Source organism: Salminus brasiliensis, chromosome 10 (assembly GCF_030463535.1).
Source record: "Salminus brasiliensis chromosome 10, fSalBra1.hap2, whole genome shotgun sequence".
NCBI classification, from domain to species: domain Eukaryota; kingdom Metazoa; phylum Chordata; class Actinopteri; order Characiformes; family Bryconidae; genus Salminus; species Salminus brasiliensis.
Genome location: NC_132887.1, coordinates 37531172 through 37551153, shown reverse-complemented (window position 1 = coordinate 37551153; position 19982 = coordinate 37531172). Strand labels below are relative to the sequence as shown.

Here is a 19982-nt window from a genome sequence, read left to right as displayed (position 1 = left end):
CAGGTAATGAGTGGAGGACAGAGAAGCCTCTTAAAGAAGAAGTTACAGGTCTGTGACAGCCAGAAATCTTGCTTGTTTGTAGGTGACCAGATACTTATTTTCCAGCATTATTTGCAAATAAATTCTTTAAAAATCAGACAATGTGATTTTCAGAGTTTTTTCCTCATTGTGTCTCTCATAGTTGAGGTCTACCTATGATGTCAATTACAGACCTCTCTCATCTTTTTAAGTGGGAGAACTTGCACAATTGGTGACTGACTAAATACTTTTTTTCTCCACTGTACACCTGAACTTGCATTATTATCGAACCACGGAACTGGCATCTGCAGAGCCCAGAGCTGATGTAACCAGCTGAAACGAGTGCAAATATGCCTCCTTCTGTGATTTTGCGTGTTAATCTTTTTCCAGAGAGGTTCTCTGTGACCCGGCCTTGAAAGAAATGAACAGAAATATTTAACTTGAAGTGTTAAAGAGCAAAGTGGTGCCGAGCATGAAGAACATTACAGGACACTAAAAGAGTTTCCAGAGTACCCAAGCCTCTCAAACCACGTCAGGAGGTGTAAACACATCCGACCAACCAACACCCCGCCCAGTACAACCCAAACACCAGCAATAACTACCTTGAAATGAGCGAATTTGCATATTCCGTCCCACACGGCAATCAGATTTGACTACCCAGTGTAAAAGCATGTGGCTAAAATTTTACCAGATACTAGTCACATGAAATGACCAGGCGTTAATGGGGTCCAGAACTGGAAAGTGGAAGTCCTTTCCTCTAGACTAACAGTATTGTGTGTATACATTCAGGTTTCACTCAATATTCTCCCAAGGGGTCTCTAGGTGGCGCAACTGTCTAAGCGTCAGAAAGCCACAACAATCTGTAGCCAGCAGCCATTGAAAGCATGACTGTCCTCAAAGTGGGTAGGATGGCCCTCCTGTTCTCCCAACACTCAGCATAATGCTACCCACTGCGGGGGTTTGCTAGCCGACGTGGCAAAGCTAGCAGTTAGTGCTCTCCTCCAAGCGTGCTGAGTTCCAGTCACGTTAAATCCAGTTTGGCTGGATTTAAGGACGCGCTAGCCTTCACCTTCTCAGCTCTGCTGGCGATGAGGATTATGGGGAGTCCTAGCTACCACAAGGAGTCTCGAATGCCTGTCACTGATAACTCCACCAATCAATAGCTTCCATCTGCCCTTAAAAGACCTTTATTTACTATATGTGGCGTTATTGGTTTTTCCACTCCGTCGTCCTCACCGCCTCCAGTGTGGTACCACTGGTGGCCCAGGAGCCAGGCTTATTTAAGGCTGTCTTCTTAAAACCTTCTTAAATTTGAATGGAATTCAATGTAATTTTGTTCCAAGCATTTCTATTGGTCCATTCATCATGAAATCGGACCCAATTGGACCCAAAAAGACCAGATTTTGGACTGTTTGACAGTGATGATATACAGTACTATATATGTACAGTTTACACATTACTAGTATTTGGCACTTTAATAAAAAAAAAAAATAATAATTGGGCTAATTGGCAAAAAAATCTGTATTTTCTCAAGCAGTGTTGATCATTTTTCATTTTGTGGGGATATTTGAGGTATATGAACACATTCTTATTAACACACAGAAAGTTGATGTGTAAATTGAGCCATGTGTGGGCATGTGGGTGCTATGGGTCTACGGGTCTGCTGTTTTCAGTGGGATATCAGTCTGCTCCTGCGTGGCGACGGATTTCTTTCTGCAGGGACACAAACAACAGCATAGACGTGTGTGAGCTTATTGCCGGCGGTCTGCCATGTCAGGCTCTGTAAATAAACTGAAGTCATGCATTATTGAGAGCTATCTATTTATCTAATGGCTCAATCTGATTACTGTGTGACCTCGTCTGCTCGATGTCCTCGATGGTCTCAGGCAGTCGAGTGTTGTTGGTTTCCCGAAGGAGGCAGGCCACCAGGCCGGAGACGATGGCCATTGTGCCAAAGACCACCTGAGGGAGGAGGAGCCACACGTCCTCTAGCAACATGATGAGAGGAGAGATCGAGGCGCCCAGCCGTGCTACAAAGCTGCTGTAGCCCATGCCGTTCTGCCTGCACCGGCCAGAGAAGAGAGAAGAGCACAGCAGTCACCCAACCAATAAGTGACTCTGACATTCTGCACTACTGATTAACATTAGTATGTAACTTTAGTATGTAATGCTAAAAACATAAATTCATAAATTAAACATATTTTACATTTTTTGGTCTTTACTTGTTTATCTTTTGCTAGAATTAAAATAGAATAAAATATAATTTTGCCTAAAATATAATTCTATATATATCATTCTAAACAATGCTGCATTTTCCGCTGTCCCTCGGTCCCACATCCAACCCCGTAACGCTGTCATCTCTAAAAAGACAAAAATTTGAGGAAGTGACATCATCAAATCTTTTTGAGACCATGTTTGCTTCAAATATAGGTAAGATTATCTTCCCTATTTATTTCAACCCTGCTTCTACCTCAAATAACACACATCAATTTTCACATAAAAACATTTGGCATAGTTCCAAGTACAGAAATATCTAATGTCTAATGACCTGGGCAGATGACGGAGGCCTTTGCCAAAAACGTAAAGTTGTGGTTATCTATCACCTTGTTTAAGGCTGTCTTCTTAAAACCTTCTTAAATTTGAATGGAAGTCAATGTAATTTTGTTCCAAGCATTTCTATTGGTCCATTCATCATGAAATTGGACCCAATTGGACCCAAAAACTGCTAGATTTTGGACAGTTTGACAGTGATGATATACAGTACTATATATGTACAGTTTACACATTAGTAGTATTTGGCACTTTATAATATAAAATTATAATAATTGTTTCAACCCTGCTTCTACTTTGAATAACACACATATCCTTTCACATAAAAACATTTGGCACAGCTCCAAGTACAGAAATATCTAATACTCTTTTGTACAACCGTGTTAGCTAGCATGGAAAGGAATTAGCCATTTCAACACAGGACCTTCAACCCCGCCATGTTCCACCCCGTAACATTTCTGAACATAATGAAGCTGAATGGTTGTTGAATGGGAGTTGAATGACTGCCAAGGTTTCGTCTTGACGAAATCCACCCATTCCTGAAAATGACTCAAATTCTGAATATCTGATTAACCCATGTTGTGCTAATTAGGTGACTGAAGTTACCTAATTAGCACTGAGACTCTAATTAGCACCGTTTGTTTAGTGTTGTTGTATGAACTCACCGTAAGACTGTAGGGTAGAGCTCGGTGGTGTACAGGAACACAGTGGTGAAGGAAGCTTCAGACAGTCCTTTACCCAACACTGCCACAACTGTGCGGCATGTCCAGTATTCTGAACACAGAAACACACACACACACACACAAACACACACACACACACACATACACACACACACACAGTCTTCCACTGGATGGTGTATGACTGTTGGTAAATGCTCCTGTGCTTCAAAAAACCCAACCCCAATATGAACCTTTTTGATCCTCAAATTAAAAAAGCATCAAAATTACACCTTTAGGCACAAGAATGTTGATGACGATGCAGATTCCAGTCAGTAACAGCGTGCCCACTTGGTTGGGTCTTCGGCCAATCTTGTTCAGGCTGAAGAAGATTGCGATTTTGGCCGGCAGCTCTATGGCGGAGTAGATGAAGTGGGTCAGGTAGGGGTCCAGGCCGAAACCTGTGATGTTCAAACTGATGCCGTAGTATGTGGAGGCCACACCGTACCTACAGGAGAGCAAGAAGAGCTTGATAGACAAGTCGATGATGAGGCTCTTGTTCATTTGTTCTATTTCTTACCAAAAACACTGGAGCATGAGGAGAACCACTGAGAAGAACCAAGAATCAATTGGAAAAACTGGAAATAGCATTAAGAAGAACCATCGAGAGGAACCAAGTCTTGAAACTCTTTATGCCTGAGGAAGAACCACTGAGAGGGACCAAAACTCAAAAGTACAAGCTCTAATAGCATAAAGACGAACCACTGAGAATCAAGAATCAAAAGGGTAAACTCTCTAAGAGCACAAGAAGGAACCACTTAGAAGAACCCAAACCTTAAAAGAAAAAGCTAAAAGCATAAGAAAAAACACTGAGAATCAAGACTCTCTACGAACATTAAGAAGAACCATTGCGAGGAACTAAGACTCAAAGGAACTCTCTACGAGCTTTAAGGAGAACCACTTAAAGGAACCATGAGCCAAAACTGAGGAAAAACTCTCGATGACCATAAAAAGAACCATTGAGAGGAACCAAGATAAAAAAACTCTCTAAAAGCCCAAAGAACCACTCAGAACCAAGACTCTAAAGAAAAACTCTCTAAGATCATAAAAAGAACCATCGAGAGGAATCAAGTCTCAAACAACTCTCTAAAAGCATAAAGAACCACTGAGAATCGAGACTCAAAAGGATAAACTCTCTATGAGCTTTAAGAAGAACCACTTAAAGGAACCCTGAGCCAAAACGAAGAACTCTCTAAAAGCATGAAGAAGAACCACTGAGAATTAAGACTCAAAGGAAAAACTCTCTAAAGGAAGACCTGCTTAGAATAACCAAGACTCAACCCCACTACATGTCTACATACAGGATGCTTAATGGCAACAGGACCCAAGTGTGACAACAGACCTAATTTAGTGGCAATAGCGACCTCTGCAGTCGAGAAGGGGAATCAATATGCTGAGATGTGACCGGGAGGAACCAAGTCTCCAAAGGAGAGCCCATCCCTTTCTGGGCTGCAGTGGTGCAGTAAGGATCAGAGGTGGTCAATGCAGGTCTTCCCTAGCTATGGCTGTTCAGGCTCTATGGACCAAAATCACAGGGAGGAGAACCTTTCCTCAACCTGAATGGTGAGAATATCCTATACAGGTGCGACAACACTTACCACACAATGCCAGTGATGATGGTCAACCTCCTTAAGTGAGGGGTTTTGATTAGGTCGAAGTAGGTGTAACTGTGCCCAAGGTTATCTACTGCTGCAATGGTGGCCAGGTTCTGGAAGAGAGAGATATGTAACTGACCTAAGGACACCTGCTGGAGATCACTACCGTCAATGAAAGGTGGGTTTTTACACACCTCCAGTTTGACTTTGGAGGTGAACTCTTCTTTGCCATTTATGCTGGCACACTTCTGCAGGTACGAATAAGCACGATCTGTCTGCCCATTGACTATCAGCCACCGTGCAGACTCAGGAATCCACCTGCAAGAGAAGCAAAACCATATAAACGGCCCACTTTCCAACCACAGAACCTGTGTAGATCAGATATTAGCTAGTTGCTAGAGTTTTGACCCCTCTGTGTTATTGCAAAGTGGAGAGTGGGTCTACCACTCAAAAACATCCAGCCAGGTGGCCACAGTTTCTAGATGCACACAAGCAAGCTAGTAGGGTTTCAGGTCTGAATTTGTGCAATGGCAGTTCCTTACCACCAGGTGGCTAAAGCGAGCAAGAGGGGAGAGGTAACCGTGATGACCAGCATTCTCCAGTCAGTGACCAGATAAGCGATGCCAGCCAGCAGCATGTTGCCTACCGTCCAGGACATGCTACCGATCACACCGATAGCGGTGCGGTGCTTGATGTCCACCCACTCAATACCTACAACAAACATCGGTATAGTATGTAAAGGATGTTCTCTATGAAACCCTAATCAACATTATTATAGCACTAAAAATGGGTTCTCCTGTAATGACAGTGCTATATAAAACCAAGCCATCTACAGGAAGTAGAAGTAGGCGGTGTGAAGGCAAAGTAAGGTCGACTCACTGAGGACGATGGAGATTATGCTGATTCCAGCCAGGCTGAATCCAGTCAGAAAGCGGAATGGTGCAAACATGAAGAAGCTCGTAGAGAAGGCACTGGCCACGCTGAAGACTATAGACGAGACATAGGAGACCAACAACATGCTCTTGCGGCCATACCTGCACACACAAACACACACACACATATGTTACTTTACTGAGAGCCTTTTAGACTGGCACTGTTGCTTACCTTAATTAGCTTAGGGTTAGGGCTATGAGGTCTTCGCAGTCATTGGTTAAGAAAGTCAAAGACTCCTCTAACCGTGTCCCAACAATTAGCAACCATGGGCTCCTCTAAGCAGCTGCCTAGCACTTCTGAAAAGTAAACTCATGAAAAGAACACCTCGCCAACTGTTAAGCAGGACGGTGGATCTGTCATGCTTTGGGGTTGTGCTGCTGCCAGTGGCACTGGCAAATTTGACACAATTCCACAGAAATTCGACACAATACCAGCAAAATCTACCCTGGACTACCTGAAGAGACACAAACCGAAGCTTTTGGAATGGCCAAAGGTTTCAATGGGTGATCAATTCATCTTATTCACATGTTGGTTATTCTTATGATGTCACATGCAGTTGGCAGCTATAGGAAAGTGCCACAAATCCCCCAGGAAGGACACAGCGGATGGGATCCTCCAACCAGACCGAAAGTGACATCCATGATGTTGAAGGTAAAACTGAAGGTAAAACTGACAGCACTGTTAGAGGTTGTCTAGTTGGCAGATCAGAAATCAGTGCCTGACACAAACAGCAGTTCAATCTAAGGACCTATTTCAGTAGTGCTGGAATTTTTCTTACTTGTCACTCATTATACCGAAGAACACAGCCCCAAACATGACGCCAGTGAAGAATATGGTGGCCGAGGCTTTGTTAAGTCCCTTGGAGTCACAAACCAGATCAAACTGGAGAGAAATGAATGAGATAGGCACATGAAGGACAGACAATACAGCATACAGGTGCTCAATCCCACCCTGAAAAACCCCACATACTACCTGGGTGGCCAAAGTTGATTTAAATGTACTGTGGTCATACTCCCATCCACCCTGGCACTGGACCACAGGAAGCTCTGTAGAGTTGGAGGAGTTGGTCAACAGGTGGAACTGAGCTTCTGAGAACATGTGGCAGGATGAGAAGGTTCCATCTTCATGTCGCGGGATACTGACAGTCAGTCTCTGCTGCTGAGTCAGGTTCTCAAAAACACCATAAGCGTCCAGAGAGCTGAAGTCGCAGTGGTGGGAGGGGATGGCGGCGATGAAGTTGTTCAGCAGAAAGTGACCTGGGAGGGTGATGCGTGGAAACACCAGCAGAGCAACTATGGCAATCTGGTAGCGCCCCAACCCATCTGTCTCAGCCAAAACGTTCTCAAACCTCATGCTTTCCTGTAAAAAATCAAAGTTAGTCAATCAAAAAAAAAAACATCTGTATACTGGAGAACATCTGGAGAACCATAAATGGGTTAATCATGGGATCTTTTATCTTGCTGAATATTAGATGTACTCTATATGAGCCATATATGGTGTACAGCAAGGTTGGTAAATGTGATATCTGTTACTTATAACACCTACAATCATATTCTTACTTGGCTGTTTCTGGAAAACTGAGCAAAGGGGTCAAGCAATTCAAAAACTATACACTGGATATCACTGGCATTCAGAGATTCTGTTATAAGAATGATGTTCTTGGACCTTTAATCTTGCAGAATATTAGATGTTCTCTAAATGAGCGATATATGGTGTACAGCAAGGTTCAGCTCTAGGGTTTCTTTACTTTCTCCAAAAATTGTTTATAAATGTAATATCTGTTACATATAACACCCACATTAATAATCTTTTTGGTTTCGGTAAAATCCAGCAAATCAAATACTATTCACTAGACGTCTGGCAAGTTCTTGGACCTTTAATCTTGCAGAATATTTGATGTTCTCTAAATGAGTAAGTTATACATGGTGTCCCGCAAGGTTCAGCTCTAGGCCCCCTTTACTTTCTTGTAGTGAAGTTCTTCGACCTTTAATCTTGCAGAATATCGGATGTTCTCTAAGTTCTCTTTACTTTCTCCAAGAATTGTTTATAAATGTAATATATGTTACTTAACACATTAATAATCTTTTTGGCTTCTGTAATAATCTTTTTGTGTTTCGGTAAAATCAAGCAACTCAAAAACTATACACTAGACGTCTGGCATTCAGAGATTCTTTAATAAGAAGAAGTGCTTGGACCTTTAATCTTGCAGAATATTTGATGTTCTCTAAATAAGCAAAATACATATGGTGTACTGCAAGGTTCAGCTCTAGGGCCTCTTTACTTTTAAAACTATGCACTCGACATCTAGCAGTCAGAGATGTTTTACTAAGAATAAAGTTCTTGGACCTTTTATCTTGAAGAATATTTAATGTTCTCTAATTGAGTAAGCGATGCATGGTGTCCCGCAAGGTTCAGCTCTAGGGTCCCTCCACTTTCTCCAAAAACCTTTTATAAATGGGAAATTTGCTTATAACTTAGAACACCCAGATAAAAATGTTGTTTTTATACTTTGCTGCAAAATCAAGCAAGGAGCCAAGCAATTTAAACATCTATACATTGGACATCTGGAACTCAGAGATTATTTATTAAGAATATAGATGTTGGATCTCCTATCTATCAAAATTTGTTCCAAAACATGCTATGGTGTCCCATAATGTTCAGTTCTAGGTGAGCTTATAGGTGAACACCTATATGAACATATTATTTTTGTCTTTTCAGGTAAAATCAACAAACACTTCATTTCAATTCTAAAAGAAAATAACTATAATCTATGGTGTTCTGCAAAGTTCAGCTCTAGGGTCTCTTCACTTTCTTAAAAAACTCTTTTTTAAATATAAAAATAAACTAATTATAACAAATTATAAAAAAAAAAAATATATATATATATATATATATATATTCTTTTTTAAACCACTTCTGTAAATCAGTGAACCATCAGTATCCCAAAATTAATAAGGCGTTTTTATGCCATTTTGAAGAACAATATTTTCTGGAGAACAGAAACCAGCATGTAATGTTTTCTTGTCCTGATCCTTCACCCTGCGTTGACTCAACTGCAAGGATCTGTGTGTGAATCCATACTTCTATTCCTCCCCCAATTTAATTGTCAATTCATCACATTAGCCCTTTTTTAATTGTAGGTACCAAAGGATTTAGAGTAGTTACTGATTTTACCATTAATAACTAAACAAGTCTGAAGTGCAAGTTGGTAATGTCACATAAGACATTAGATCACGGGAGGTAAAGCGTACTGCTGGGAGCAGCTGTGGAGTGATTTGGCAGGGCTTGCAAACAGTTCCACCTTTGACCACCGAATCAAGACATCTGAAAGCAGTGGACTACGGTGTCTATAGAAACACATTCAGAGGCTAAAGCTGATAAAACTGCTGAAGTTGCTTCTATTAACTAGATCAAAAGGGGGGAAGTGTTTTTCCACTCTACCCTTGCTTGTCTTGGGCCTTACCCCTTTGGCACAGCCTGTTCTTCCAGCTTTAGTGAAGATTTAAGATATGTGACGCCCTCAGGGGCTGTGATGGGCTGTAACACGTATTCAGGACACAGGAACGGAGGGTCGGTTCAGTCCAGTCCACACTGCAGCCTGAAAAGGCAGAGCGTCTTTAAGTACTTGATAAAAAGGTCTAGTCTTTATTGTGATGAAACTTTAGTAGAGAAGCACTTAAAAAGGCACTCCATTTTCAGCCAAGTATTGACAAAAGTATTGGGCCACATGCACACATGCATTTCTTCTAAAATCAAGGGTATTAAAAATAGTTTTCCTGCTTTTGCTGGAGTCACCATCTCTACTGTCCACACTGCCAAAAGTGTAAGAACCTTGAGCTTGAGAACTTTTGGAGGTTCCTCAAAGCACCTTAAAAGACCTCCAAAAGTCTTTTTTTACTAGATTTTGGAGGAGCATTGCTGTGAGGATTTGATTGCATTCAGCGACAAAAGACAAAAACGTTAGTGAGGTCAGGATGTTGGATGATCACCACCCCACCTCGTCATCATCCCTAACTCATCCCAGAAGTATTGGATGGAGTCCTATTCTAGTGGCAGTACTTCTCTACAGGGACTAGACAAACTATGCGTCAGCAATGGGTGCAATTTAAAGTAGCTGAAGGGGTGTCCACAAACTTTTGCCATTTTATGGAACCAAAAGTGGTTCTTTTATGAAATGAATCCGAAAATCATTTGATGCACCTTCATTATTGAGAGTGCATCAGGAGCAAGGCTCTTATAGTATGACCTGGCACGTGCCAGGAATTGATATTCCCTTGATTCAGCAGCATCAATTTATCAATTATACTTCATAATTTAGACCATACGCTGCACACAGGTTTAGTTGACAGGTCTATGAATTGCACTTTCCCTTAAAAGAGATTGAATAGAGAGAGATTAGAGAGAATAGACTCACCTGCAGTGGCACAATCCTTCAGATTACTCTTAAAGTTCAAGTTCAGGAGGTCAGGATCCCAGGTTGCTCCCACTAACCTGCTCTGCAGAGCTGTTGTCTAGACCTCCATACTCTCAACAGAGCCTCTGGAGTCCAGACTGAACGTCTCGTCCAAGCCTTGAACCAATCAACTTCGAGAGATTTGCATATTCAGATGTAGGACACTCTGCCTCGTCTTTAACGCATTTTACAGCAAAAACGAGCAAATAATAGCGTTAAAACGCGTGTTTATGAGCAGGAGGATGGAAATACTGTGGGATTAGAGTCTTAAATGGCTGTTTAACAAACTGTAGCAGTGCGCCATGCTGTGATTAGCATACCAAACGGGATTAGCGAGTGTATTTACACCCACCCGTTTTCCGTCAGGTGCGAATACGGGTGGGAAACAGAGGCAGGCAGGCAGATCCCCTCAGACCTTCCAGTGCTGTAAAAACACACACTGCTCATTATCGCTGCGGGAATTCACCATTAGCACTTCACCCCGACCAGCTAGAAGCCTTTTTAGCCCTCTTAGCCTTCTTACTGACTACTGTTATTCTGACACAGCCAAAGGAAAATGACTGGGGAACCTACCAGAACCCAAAACAGACCAAACTCAGGCTAAGAGACGGTCCTTCCTTCAGTTCTACATGTGGGAGATTTAAGTTTAAACATTTACAACTAATTACACTATTTTTCCTAATTATCTGCTTAATTTAATGGTTAAAATGAAAGCTCGAGCTTTATAAAAAAATATATATTTTAATATTTAAAAATATATATTTTTAAATATATATTAAGTTATTACACTACAAATGATTAATTAAACTATTTCCTGTGCTTGTAATCAGTTTTTTGCTGGTTTTTAAATGAGAATTTGGGCTAAAATACATATTTAAAATAAATAATAATTGTAATATAATAATGGCGGAGGGTTACGTGCAAGGCGTGGTCAGAAAAATAGTCCCTGAGCAAAACTTTGAGTTACTACTTTATATTGTTTTGGTGTTTTTTACTTTATATGTTGATTGTATTATAAAATAATAGTAAATTAACAGAATGTAACACATGTTTTAAGATGTTCATTTTTTATCTAATTAATTTCTTTTTACATTTAGGTAGTAAACAAGATTATTTTAATTTAAACATATTGTTAATAATTATATATATATATATATATATATATACATATGTAATATAGTATAATAAAAATGTTTATTTATTTATTTTTACAGTAGACCATTATCAGCGTAAACCTAGTGTAGGTTCACTGGTGGTTTCAGATTTTACAGATTAGATCATGGTGACGCCTACTTTCTATCAGAAACACTTAGTCAGCACATTTCCCTAAAAAGCACCTTCACCTATCAAACCTCTCTGCCCGAGTTTATTGATCATCCCAATTTAGTAGTGATCATCGTCCTCCATAGGCCCCAAAGTACAGAACTGCGAAAGGAAAGGAAGCTCAGCATTGATAAGGAGAGGCTGTGTGTGGATGTTGGACCTGGATCTTGTTAATGTGTTACTAATAACTGGAACACCTCAGTGAGGGTCAGAGAAGAAGAATGAGAGCCTACTAGATTTGTTTAGAAATTTCCTCAGGAACTTAGGAAGATGTAAGTATTACAGGACAGCCTGCGGTTTCCACACCGGTTCACATTACCCACTCCGACAGACTGTTATTGTCCAATTCGTTCTGTGGAGGTCAATAAAATTGAAGAGCTTAAGTCCAAACAAAGCCGTACTGGAATTCTTACTTTTCTGAAGCGAATCTGCGGGACGTCTTTCCAACTTACATTTTCAACCATAACAAATTTATTTAAGAAATTTGATAGATTTAATATATCATAATAGATTTATAGTGATGGTGAAGAGCACCTGAAATCTGAAAACAAATAGCTTTATTTTACCTTTATTTCTGTAAAGTTATTACACCATAAATGGCTAATAACACATTCCCTGTGTTTGTAACCAGTTTTATGCTAGAGAATGAGAATTTGACCTAATATATGTGTATATATGTATATATATATATATATATATATATATATATAGAGAGAGAGAGAGAGAGAGAGTTTATTTAACTTATTTTAACTATATAGCAAGTTAACAGAATTTAAGACACATTTTGCTCTGGTTATGTTCAATTAGAAATTTTACATAATTTTTTTTTTTTATGATTTTTTGTTAAATTTGAGTTTGACTGAGTTGATAGATTTACTGCTGGTTATGAAAGCAATTTCAACATTAGTTCCATATAATGTAATGTAATATTTAATTTAATGTAATATTTAGAGACAGTGTTTAAGTCTGTTTTTACTAAAGAATATCGTCACCGTCACGCAAAAAAATATATAACTTTCAATGAAAAAAAACAAAACATATATATATATATATATAACTTTCACTTTTCAAGTCATTTTGGATAATTTCTATTGATCCATTCATCAGGACATTTGGACACAAGGTAAAAAAGAACTGCCAGATTCAGATTTTGTGAAAAAGTGGGGAAAAAATTAATAAAAAAAAATAAATATATATATATTTATAATTTGTTTTAAATGTTACGCCATTTCTAACCAATGGGCCAATTCCCCAATCCCTGTTCATGTGAACTCCCCTTATCACTAGCAATACCCCAACACCAGGAGAATGAAGACTAGCACATGCCTCCTCCGACACATGTGAAGTCAGCCACCGCCTCTTTTTTCAAACTGTCGCTGATGCAGCATTGCTAGGCAGCTCCCCAGCTCCGATGCAGCAGCTAACAGACGCCTTTGCTGACCAACATCACACTAGGAGTGACGTGGGGAGGAAGGGCCGTCAACCCACCCCTGATAGAGCAAGGCCAGTTCTGCTCTCTCTGACTCCGGCTGCTGATGGCAAAGCAGCACTTCCCACTTCCCAATCCTCCTCGGGACCACTTGGAGCTTTATGACTGCTGTCAACTGCCAAAATTCACCACTGTTTACTGTTCCCGCATCCCTTTTCCCCCTGTTTTGAGACAGCCAATGAGTGCAGTGGTCATTAGCATACAACAATCAACACTCCAAGAATGAGCCGAGGAATAAACGACAAAACAGACACGACACATCCGTCATAGCACTCATGTGGCTTCTGTTTATTGATTGGCAATCGCTGATCATTTGGATAACCGGTCAGAAAGGTCGTTACTTCAGATAAGCATTAGGTCAATCATGGTTCTGTTACGAAACTCACGGTCATGCAAGGTTCTCTCCTTTTTTGTTGGAACCACAAAAAGAGAGGGCAATACTCGGGGATGAAAACAAGAACGACTTGTGTTGTCCTGCTGCTTTCTCCGTGTTCTGAAGCGCTTCGGCCTATTTCTCCAATCCATCCAGCCGCCGGTCCTCTTGCGTTCCCGGCCACGGGAACGTTCCACCAACACAACACAACTCTGGAACACCGTGGAACTCGTTTGCGTTACGCTCGTATCACAAGGCATGCAACTAACTGTTCTGCAGAGAACCATCCAAATGAGAAGCAACCCCCCCCCCAAATTTAGGTATTATATTGTGTACATATATGCATGTATACACACACACACACCTCAGCAAACAAATGGCGACGTTCGTCAGAGAGAACTGGTTTAGACTGGTTGTGCCGTTAAGTTCCAAAGTGGGGACAATATTGTGGGACACTTTGCGTTGCGTTGCAGTGCGTCACAGGGCAGAAGACCACCATAGATCAGAACAAGCATGTTGAATTATTCGGTAAACTGGGACAAGAACTCGCAGCCGTGTCGGGCTACACTTCACAGGCTGGCACTGGAATTATAACAGTGTGGAACACATGGGGGCGCTGTGCACATCGTAATGAATCTAGAATATCTAAGGTCGACTTTCTGACCCCGTATACATCTGGCCATTTCTTGAGAATTCGTGAGATTATATACCTGCTGATCCAGGTGTGAACGCACTCATTTAAACCAGATTAAAATCTGATTGTTCAGAAATTGGTCTAAGATGCATTTTAGTCCGATGTTACATACATCCGCCCATCCTTATGCCACATTCGAGAACCAGACCTCCTTCCTTAACAACGTGCCGGCCCCCTCGTCCAACCGCTAAGCCAATGCACACGTTAAGCTCTATTTAGCCTTCATAAGAAATGTGTCATTTGCATATTCTCCAGCAATCAGATTTTAGTCCGAGGCACCGGAGACACATTCGACTAGCAGGTAAGCCTGGACGATAATGTATACGCAGACAAATGATTATCGTTAACCAAATTCAGGTTCTACTGCTAATATCTTGGGCCCTATTTTAGCGATCTTTTGGCGAGCCGCCAACTGCGCACTGCACAGCTTGATTTAGGGGGCGTCAGTATGTCTTTGCTATTGTAACGGTGGGAAAAGTGACACAAAAGTCATGTACTACGTCTCAATCAGAATGTCTCTCGCCGTTCCCTTTAAGAGCCAGGAGTGGTCTGACTTTGGCGGATTGCTATTTCAGTGGTGTAAAGTGGGCGTGTACGCACATCGGAATAGCAACGAACACGAACATGTGACTGTTGGCGTCTGCCTAGGCTGTTTTCAGCCACTGTTTCGGCCTTTGCCAAGATAGCAACACCTGAACACACCCCATTTCAAGACCACCATGCCCACCGGCATAGAGATATTCACAAGCACTGTTACTATTTAAACGAGGCAGGCAGAAGGCGTGACAACAGACTGTTGGAGGTGTGGAAAAAAGGGTCTTGGTTGTCTTGGTTCCATGAACTCTTGTGAGACAGAGCTGTATTGGTGGCACGATGGGGGCCTACACGATATTAGGCAGGTGGTTCTAATGGTTTGGCTGATCGGTGTATATAAAAAGAAGAAGCCCTTTATTTAAGGGTGTAGGCACCATTACATACCTATATAAGGGTATGTAACTGTGCCTACACCCTTAAATAAAGGGCTTCTTCAGGCTTTAGTAAATGCAATGGTTCAATATAGAACCCCTTGAACGTTTAAAGGGTTCGCTATTATAATGGAAACTCCATTATAACTATCCACTATATAGCACCGAAAAGGGCTGCCAAAGAACACCTTGTCAATACTATGTAGATCATTGTGGCCTACTGTATTTATGCATTTGCTTAATATCGACATCCATCGCTAGGTTACATTCCTTAATATGACCAGACGTAACCGGGGTCATCTTTTTAGAGAGTATGACGTAAGAATTTCAGTCGCTCAGTATTATTTTCGTATCCGGGTCCCTCACCCTAATCTAGTTCCGTCGTAAACAGCAGGCTTTTCCGTAGGCTAATTATTCTGTTTCCGTGCTTGCTGGCCCTACCGGTACCTTCCGACTGATGTGTAATGAGCGCAGTGTACATAAAACTAAAACTAAAACTAAGAAAAGTAAGTAACACTATTTTCTCGTTTTTATATCACATCCGTTTGATCCTCCATACAGAACAAAAATAAATAGAAATTTTGTCTTGAAAAGTACTTATTATATTATCTACATATTTTCAAGAGACGGTTATAGAAACACAGCAAAATGAGCATATCCAAAGGCATGCCAACAGGGTAGTGCTGGTCACAGTAATGAATAGGCCTGATTGGTCGATAACGAGCCGACCAATCAGATGGAGGCATCCGGATGAAGGGCGGGGCTTGGTAAAATGAGCGGTGGAAGGGATGAACAACAAGATGCGCCAGTGCATTGAGGCATCTTGGTTCGGGGTGATGGGGATGTGCGCCAGTTCCTACAATTTGACGGACAGCTTCCTGGACAGCTTTTTTGGGTACAAATACTGATATTATCTAGCTGCAAATATTAGTCTGGCAAGTATCTATACACACACGGTCATATCAGAATATTAGAGCCACTGTAGGAGCACTGTGTAGTTCTATAGCCTCCTTTTACCCTGTTTGTTCTTCAGTGGTCAGGACGCGGACACGGGTGCAGGTGTTATTGGTGGGTCATTCTCAACACTGCAGTGGTGGTGGTGATGGGTCAGTAGTGTATGTTGAGCAGGTCCAGTGAGAAGAGTGAGCGGACACACTCTTGACCCTGTTTACATCTGGCCATTTCTCGATAATTCTCAAGAATCAGGGTTATATACCTGCTTAGGGCTGATCCAGGTGTGAACAGGTGTGAACGCACTCATTTAAACCAGATTCAAATCTGATTGTTTAGAAATTGGTCTAAGAAGCATTTTACATAAGAAGGATGTTACATACATCCGTCCATCTTCATGACACATTCGAGAACCAGACCTCCTTCCTTAATAATGTGCCGACCCCCTCGTCCAACCGCAGAGAAGAGTGAGTGGACACAGTGTTTAAAAACTCCAGCAGCACTGCTGTGTCTGATCCACTCGCACCACCACCATGTCAGTCGGTGTCACTGCAGTGCTGAGAATGACCCACCACCCAAATACTCCCTGCTCTATGGTGGTCAGTCCTGTGGGGTCCTGGCCATTATAGTCTGGAATTATAAAACTACACAGTGCTCCATTGGAGCTAATAGAGTGGGCCGAGTTCATTCCAAACCAGGGCTGGTCGTAATCTGATATGACTGATGTGCATACATATAGAGTATATATGTATATACTCTTAAACAGAAGTTCTACACAGGTTCTTTGAGCGAAGTCATAGAATAATGTGTTTTGGTTCCATAATGAAATGTTTATTAGTGATGTAGCAAAGATCTGAACCTTTTAAAAGCTTAAGGAACCTTTCTTTTGACGGAAACTGTTGGTTTGAGCTTCATCAATAAAAAAAAAACTTTTCACAAGCGTGGTTCTTTTGTGGCATCATTCAAAGAACCCTTGCTAGCACCTCTTTTTTTAAAAGTGTACTCCTTTACCATCCTACCCATCCAGAGAAAGTGGCCATTGAGAGGCCAACTGTGCTCCCCGATCTGGCATTACCAGGGAACAACCCGGCGATCTTCTAACGATATTAGACGTTGTTCTTCCTTGCGTAAATGGATTATCTTAAATCTAATCTCAAATTTTTAATCTCAAACATCTAATCTCAAATATCTAATCTCAAACATCTCCAGAAAAAGGAATAACTTGTGCTTAACAGTTGTTGTTTCCGCTGTAAATCCAATAACTCGCATATGGTCTCTGGCTTGTTTGTAAAGCGCTTCGTTTAAAACGGTTATAGGAATTGTTATGGGACTCTGTGGCTTGAGGTTGTGGGTCTAGATGACCTGTTCTTTCATTAATGCAGGTTGAGGTATAGCCTGTTCAAGCAAAATTCACAAAACTCTGCAGAAAAGGATTCGTTTAGCTTAATTAAGAAGTGATTTGTGAGAAGGTCCCATTGCTTTTGTAGCAAGGGTAGAAGTAGAAAACCTTGATTTTAAGGGACACGTGTTGAGGGTTTTTGAGGTCTTACTTAGTTCAGTCCAAATCAGACACTTCTAGAGCATTTATTTACTTTGCCTTAAGTTTACATCAGGACATGAATCAGAACACAACTAGATCTATCATGTGAAAACCAGCAACCAATAGTTGCCTTGCCAGTTGCAGTAATACACAATAAACAACTGTCTAAATTGACACTTTAATACCATACAGCTGGTAAACACTGAATTTCTAGACGTTCTAGATAGCTTTGAGTGACTTCTGGGGTTTGGTTATCACTAATTAGAGTCTTAAAAAATGGGCTAAATTGAAGTTTTGATGTAAATACGTAACCGACTAACTAATTTCCCATTTTTTAGCCTCACCCAGAGAGAGAGTGAGGCCTGTGCTCCCTGGGACTCCCAGCCAGCGAAGGATATGGCATTACCAGGGATCGAACCGGCAACGTCCCAATGATATTAGACGTTCTTCTTCCTTATGTAAGTGAATTATCTTCCATCTAAACTCAAATATCTCCAGAACAAAATAAATAAGTTGTGCTAAATAGAAATTGTTCTAGAAACTGTTATAGGATTTGCTATGGGACTCGGAGGCTTCTAGATTACCTGTACTTTCATTAATGCAGGTTGAGATGTTGAGCCTGTTCCAGTAAAATTCACCAAACCCCACAGAAAAAGATCTGTTTAGCTTAATTAAGAAGTGATTAGTCAGTGTCAAGCAATAAACCTGGCACTGGCAACTGCTGGCACTACTAATGCACTGCAGTGACTAGCATAACAGGGTGCTAATAAGGGGTTTATTGTGCATTAATGAAACTAATCAGTGATTTTCACATAACAGACTATTACAGACCTCCAATTCTGGACTAATAAAGGTTAAAAGACCAAGACCTTTATAAAAACCTTCATTTGGTGTTCCTTAAAATAAAGGCTTCCCGAAACCATGTCATGTTTGCAGCTAGAGTTGTAACATCAAACTGGATCTCACAGAAGAAAGCGTGTGGAGCTGTAGAAAGAGAACCGGCGCCAGATAACGATACTGATATGATATTTGCGATAATTCGAAAAAGATGGTGTTCCTCTGCTCCTTACTGGAGGTTCTGCATTGGGGGAGGGGGTCAAACGAATAAGTTGGATCAACTTAAAAATCAGTTTCTTCGAGTTATCACCAAACTTTTGAAGTAGCCCAGTGAACACAAGCTCTACAGGTGTGTCGTGTGTGTGATAGAGAGAGAGAGTGTGTGTGTGTGAGCTAATTAAAAAACTGTGATCAATTAAAGACCTGTTTTTAAGTTGATCAGCTTCTACAGTGTAGGATGCAGCTTTTGCAGTGTGTCTGCTGGAAGCTTTCGTTGTGACTGTGGAACTATAATCACGCTGCAGGCTTCATTAAGGCATGTGAGGTGTGTTCTACTGTCCGACACACTCCATCAGTATGTTCAGTTCTGTTTCTCGTACACGTTGTAGCGTTGTGGTTTGTGTGTGTGTGTGTATGAGTGTGTGTGTGTTGGAAAATCCTCTTGGGAGGTATTTAAGCAGCTGTTACAGTCGAACACGTCCGTCCGCGTTATTTGGTCATGAAAAAACAACAGATCTGAACGGCATACGGCTGAATTGGTGAGCGAGTATCGTGGCCTGGCTGGCGTTTAACAATGAAGCTGGCGGGAAGATGGAGTGATGGAGGAGAAGATGTAATGCCCGTAGACGAGGAGAAGGAGGAGGCTTTTACAGTAATTATCTGCCTTTGGACTTCGTCTCGGATGAATCTCTCTTGCCCTTCTGGGGCGTGGCTGTCGGCTGTGTCTTGCTCTTCTTGTGGCCCGAGTCCTGAGGTTTGGGTTTTGGCTGCTGCGGGGTTGGAAGCGGGTGGCGCATCTGCTGCTGCTGCTGTTGCTGGGCCTGCTGCCGACGGAGGCGCTGGGGGGAGGGGCTATCTGTGCGGGAGGTGGAGTAACTGCGTGGGGAGGTGCTTACGCTACGGGGACTTTGAGAAACAGCCGGCCGGGAGAGACTGCGCGGAGCTGTCCGACTGGCTGGTGAAGGGGTGGGGCCTGACACAGAGGGGCGGGGAGGTAGTGTTTTGGAGGGGCGGAGCTGAGGTCTCGGCTGCTGCTGATGGATACTGGCGTGCTCGCTGGCGGACTTCTGTATCCCGGAGCTGACGGAGCTGAGAGAGAGAAACAGAAATGTTAGAGCATTTAAATGAAGCTAATTTACATAATCCCTCCTCCTCTCAATGTAAAGTTTGTTTGTAGCTTGTTTGTGGTTTTACACAGGACTTACGAGGCTAATGTAGAACAGGTAATGGGAGCTTCCCAAGCTGACCACTACTCTGGACCAAGATGGCCACCAGTTATGAATGGTTAATTGCTCCAAACCCATATTAGTTAAGAATAAGAAC

General features: G+C 41.6%; 2 protein-coding genes across 2 annotated transcripts in view; both read right to left on the bottom strand.

The window, feature by feature from the left end:
- Positions 1–1521: 1521 nt before the first annotated feature.
- Positions 1522–10481, bottom strand: LOC140564874 (solute carrier family 22 member 7-like). Its single transcript, XM_072690556.1, has 12 exons — positions 10230–10481; positions 9279–9413; positions 6788–7174; positions 6594–6697; positions 5762–5916; positions 5425–5593; positions 5077–5200; positions 4886–4995; positions 3521–3735; positions 3234–3342; positions 1874–2080; positions 1522–1731 (listed from the first exon to the last, which is right to left on the bottom strand). Exons 3-12 carry the CDS (start codon positions 7166–7168, stop codon positions 1671–1673), a joined length of 1635 nt encoding a protein of 544 aa, XP_072546657.1. The 5' UTR covers positions 7169–7174; positions 9279–9413; positions 10230–10481; the 3' UTR covers positions 1522–1670.
- A 4657-nt stretch (positions 10482–15138) lies between these two features.
- Positions 15139–19982, bottom strand: part of ttbk1b (tau tubulin kinase 1b) — a 55238-nt gene continuing 50394 nt past the window's right edge. Inside the window, exon 15 of the mRNA XM_072689995.1 lies at positions 15139–19748. Coding sequence (XP_072546096.1) covers positions 19316–19748 — 433 coding nt within the window. The 3' untranslated portion in view covers positions 15139–19315. The remainder of the gene's footprint in view (positions 19749–19982) is intronic.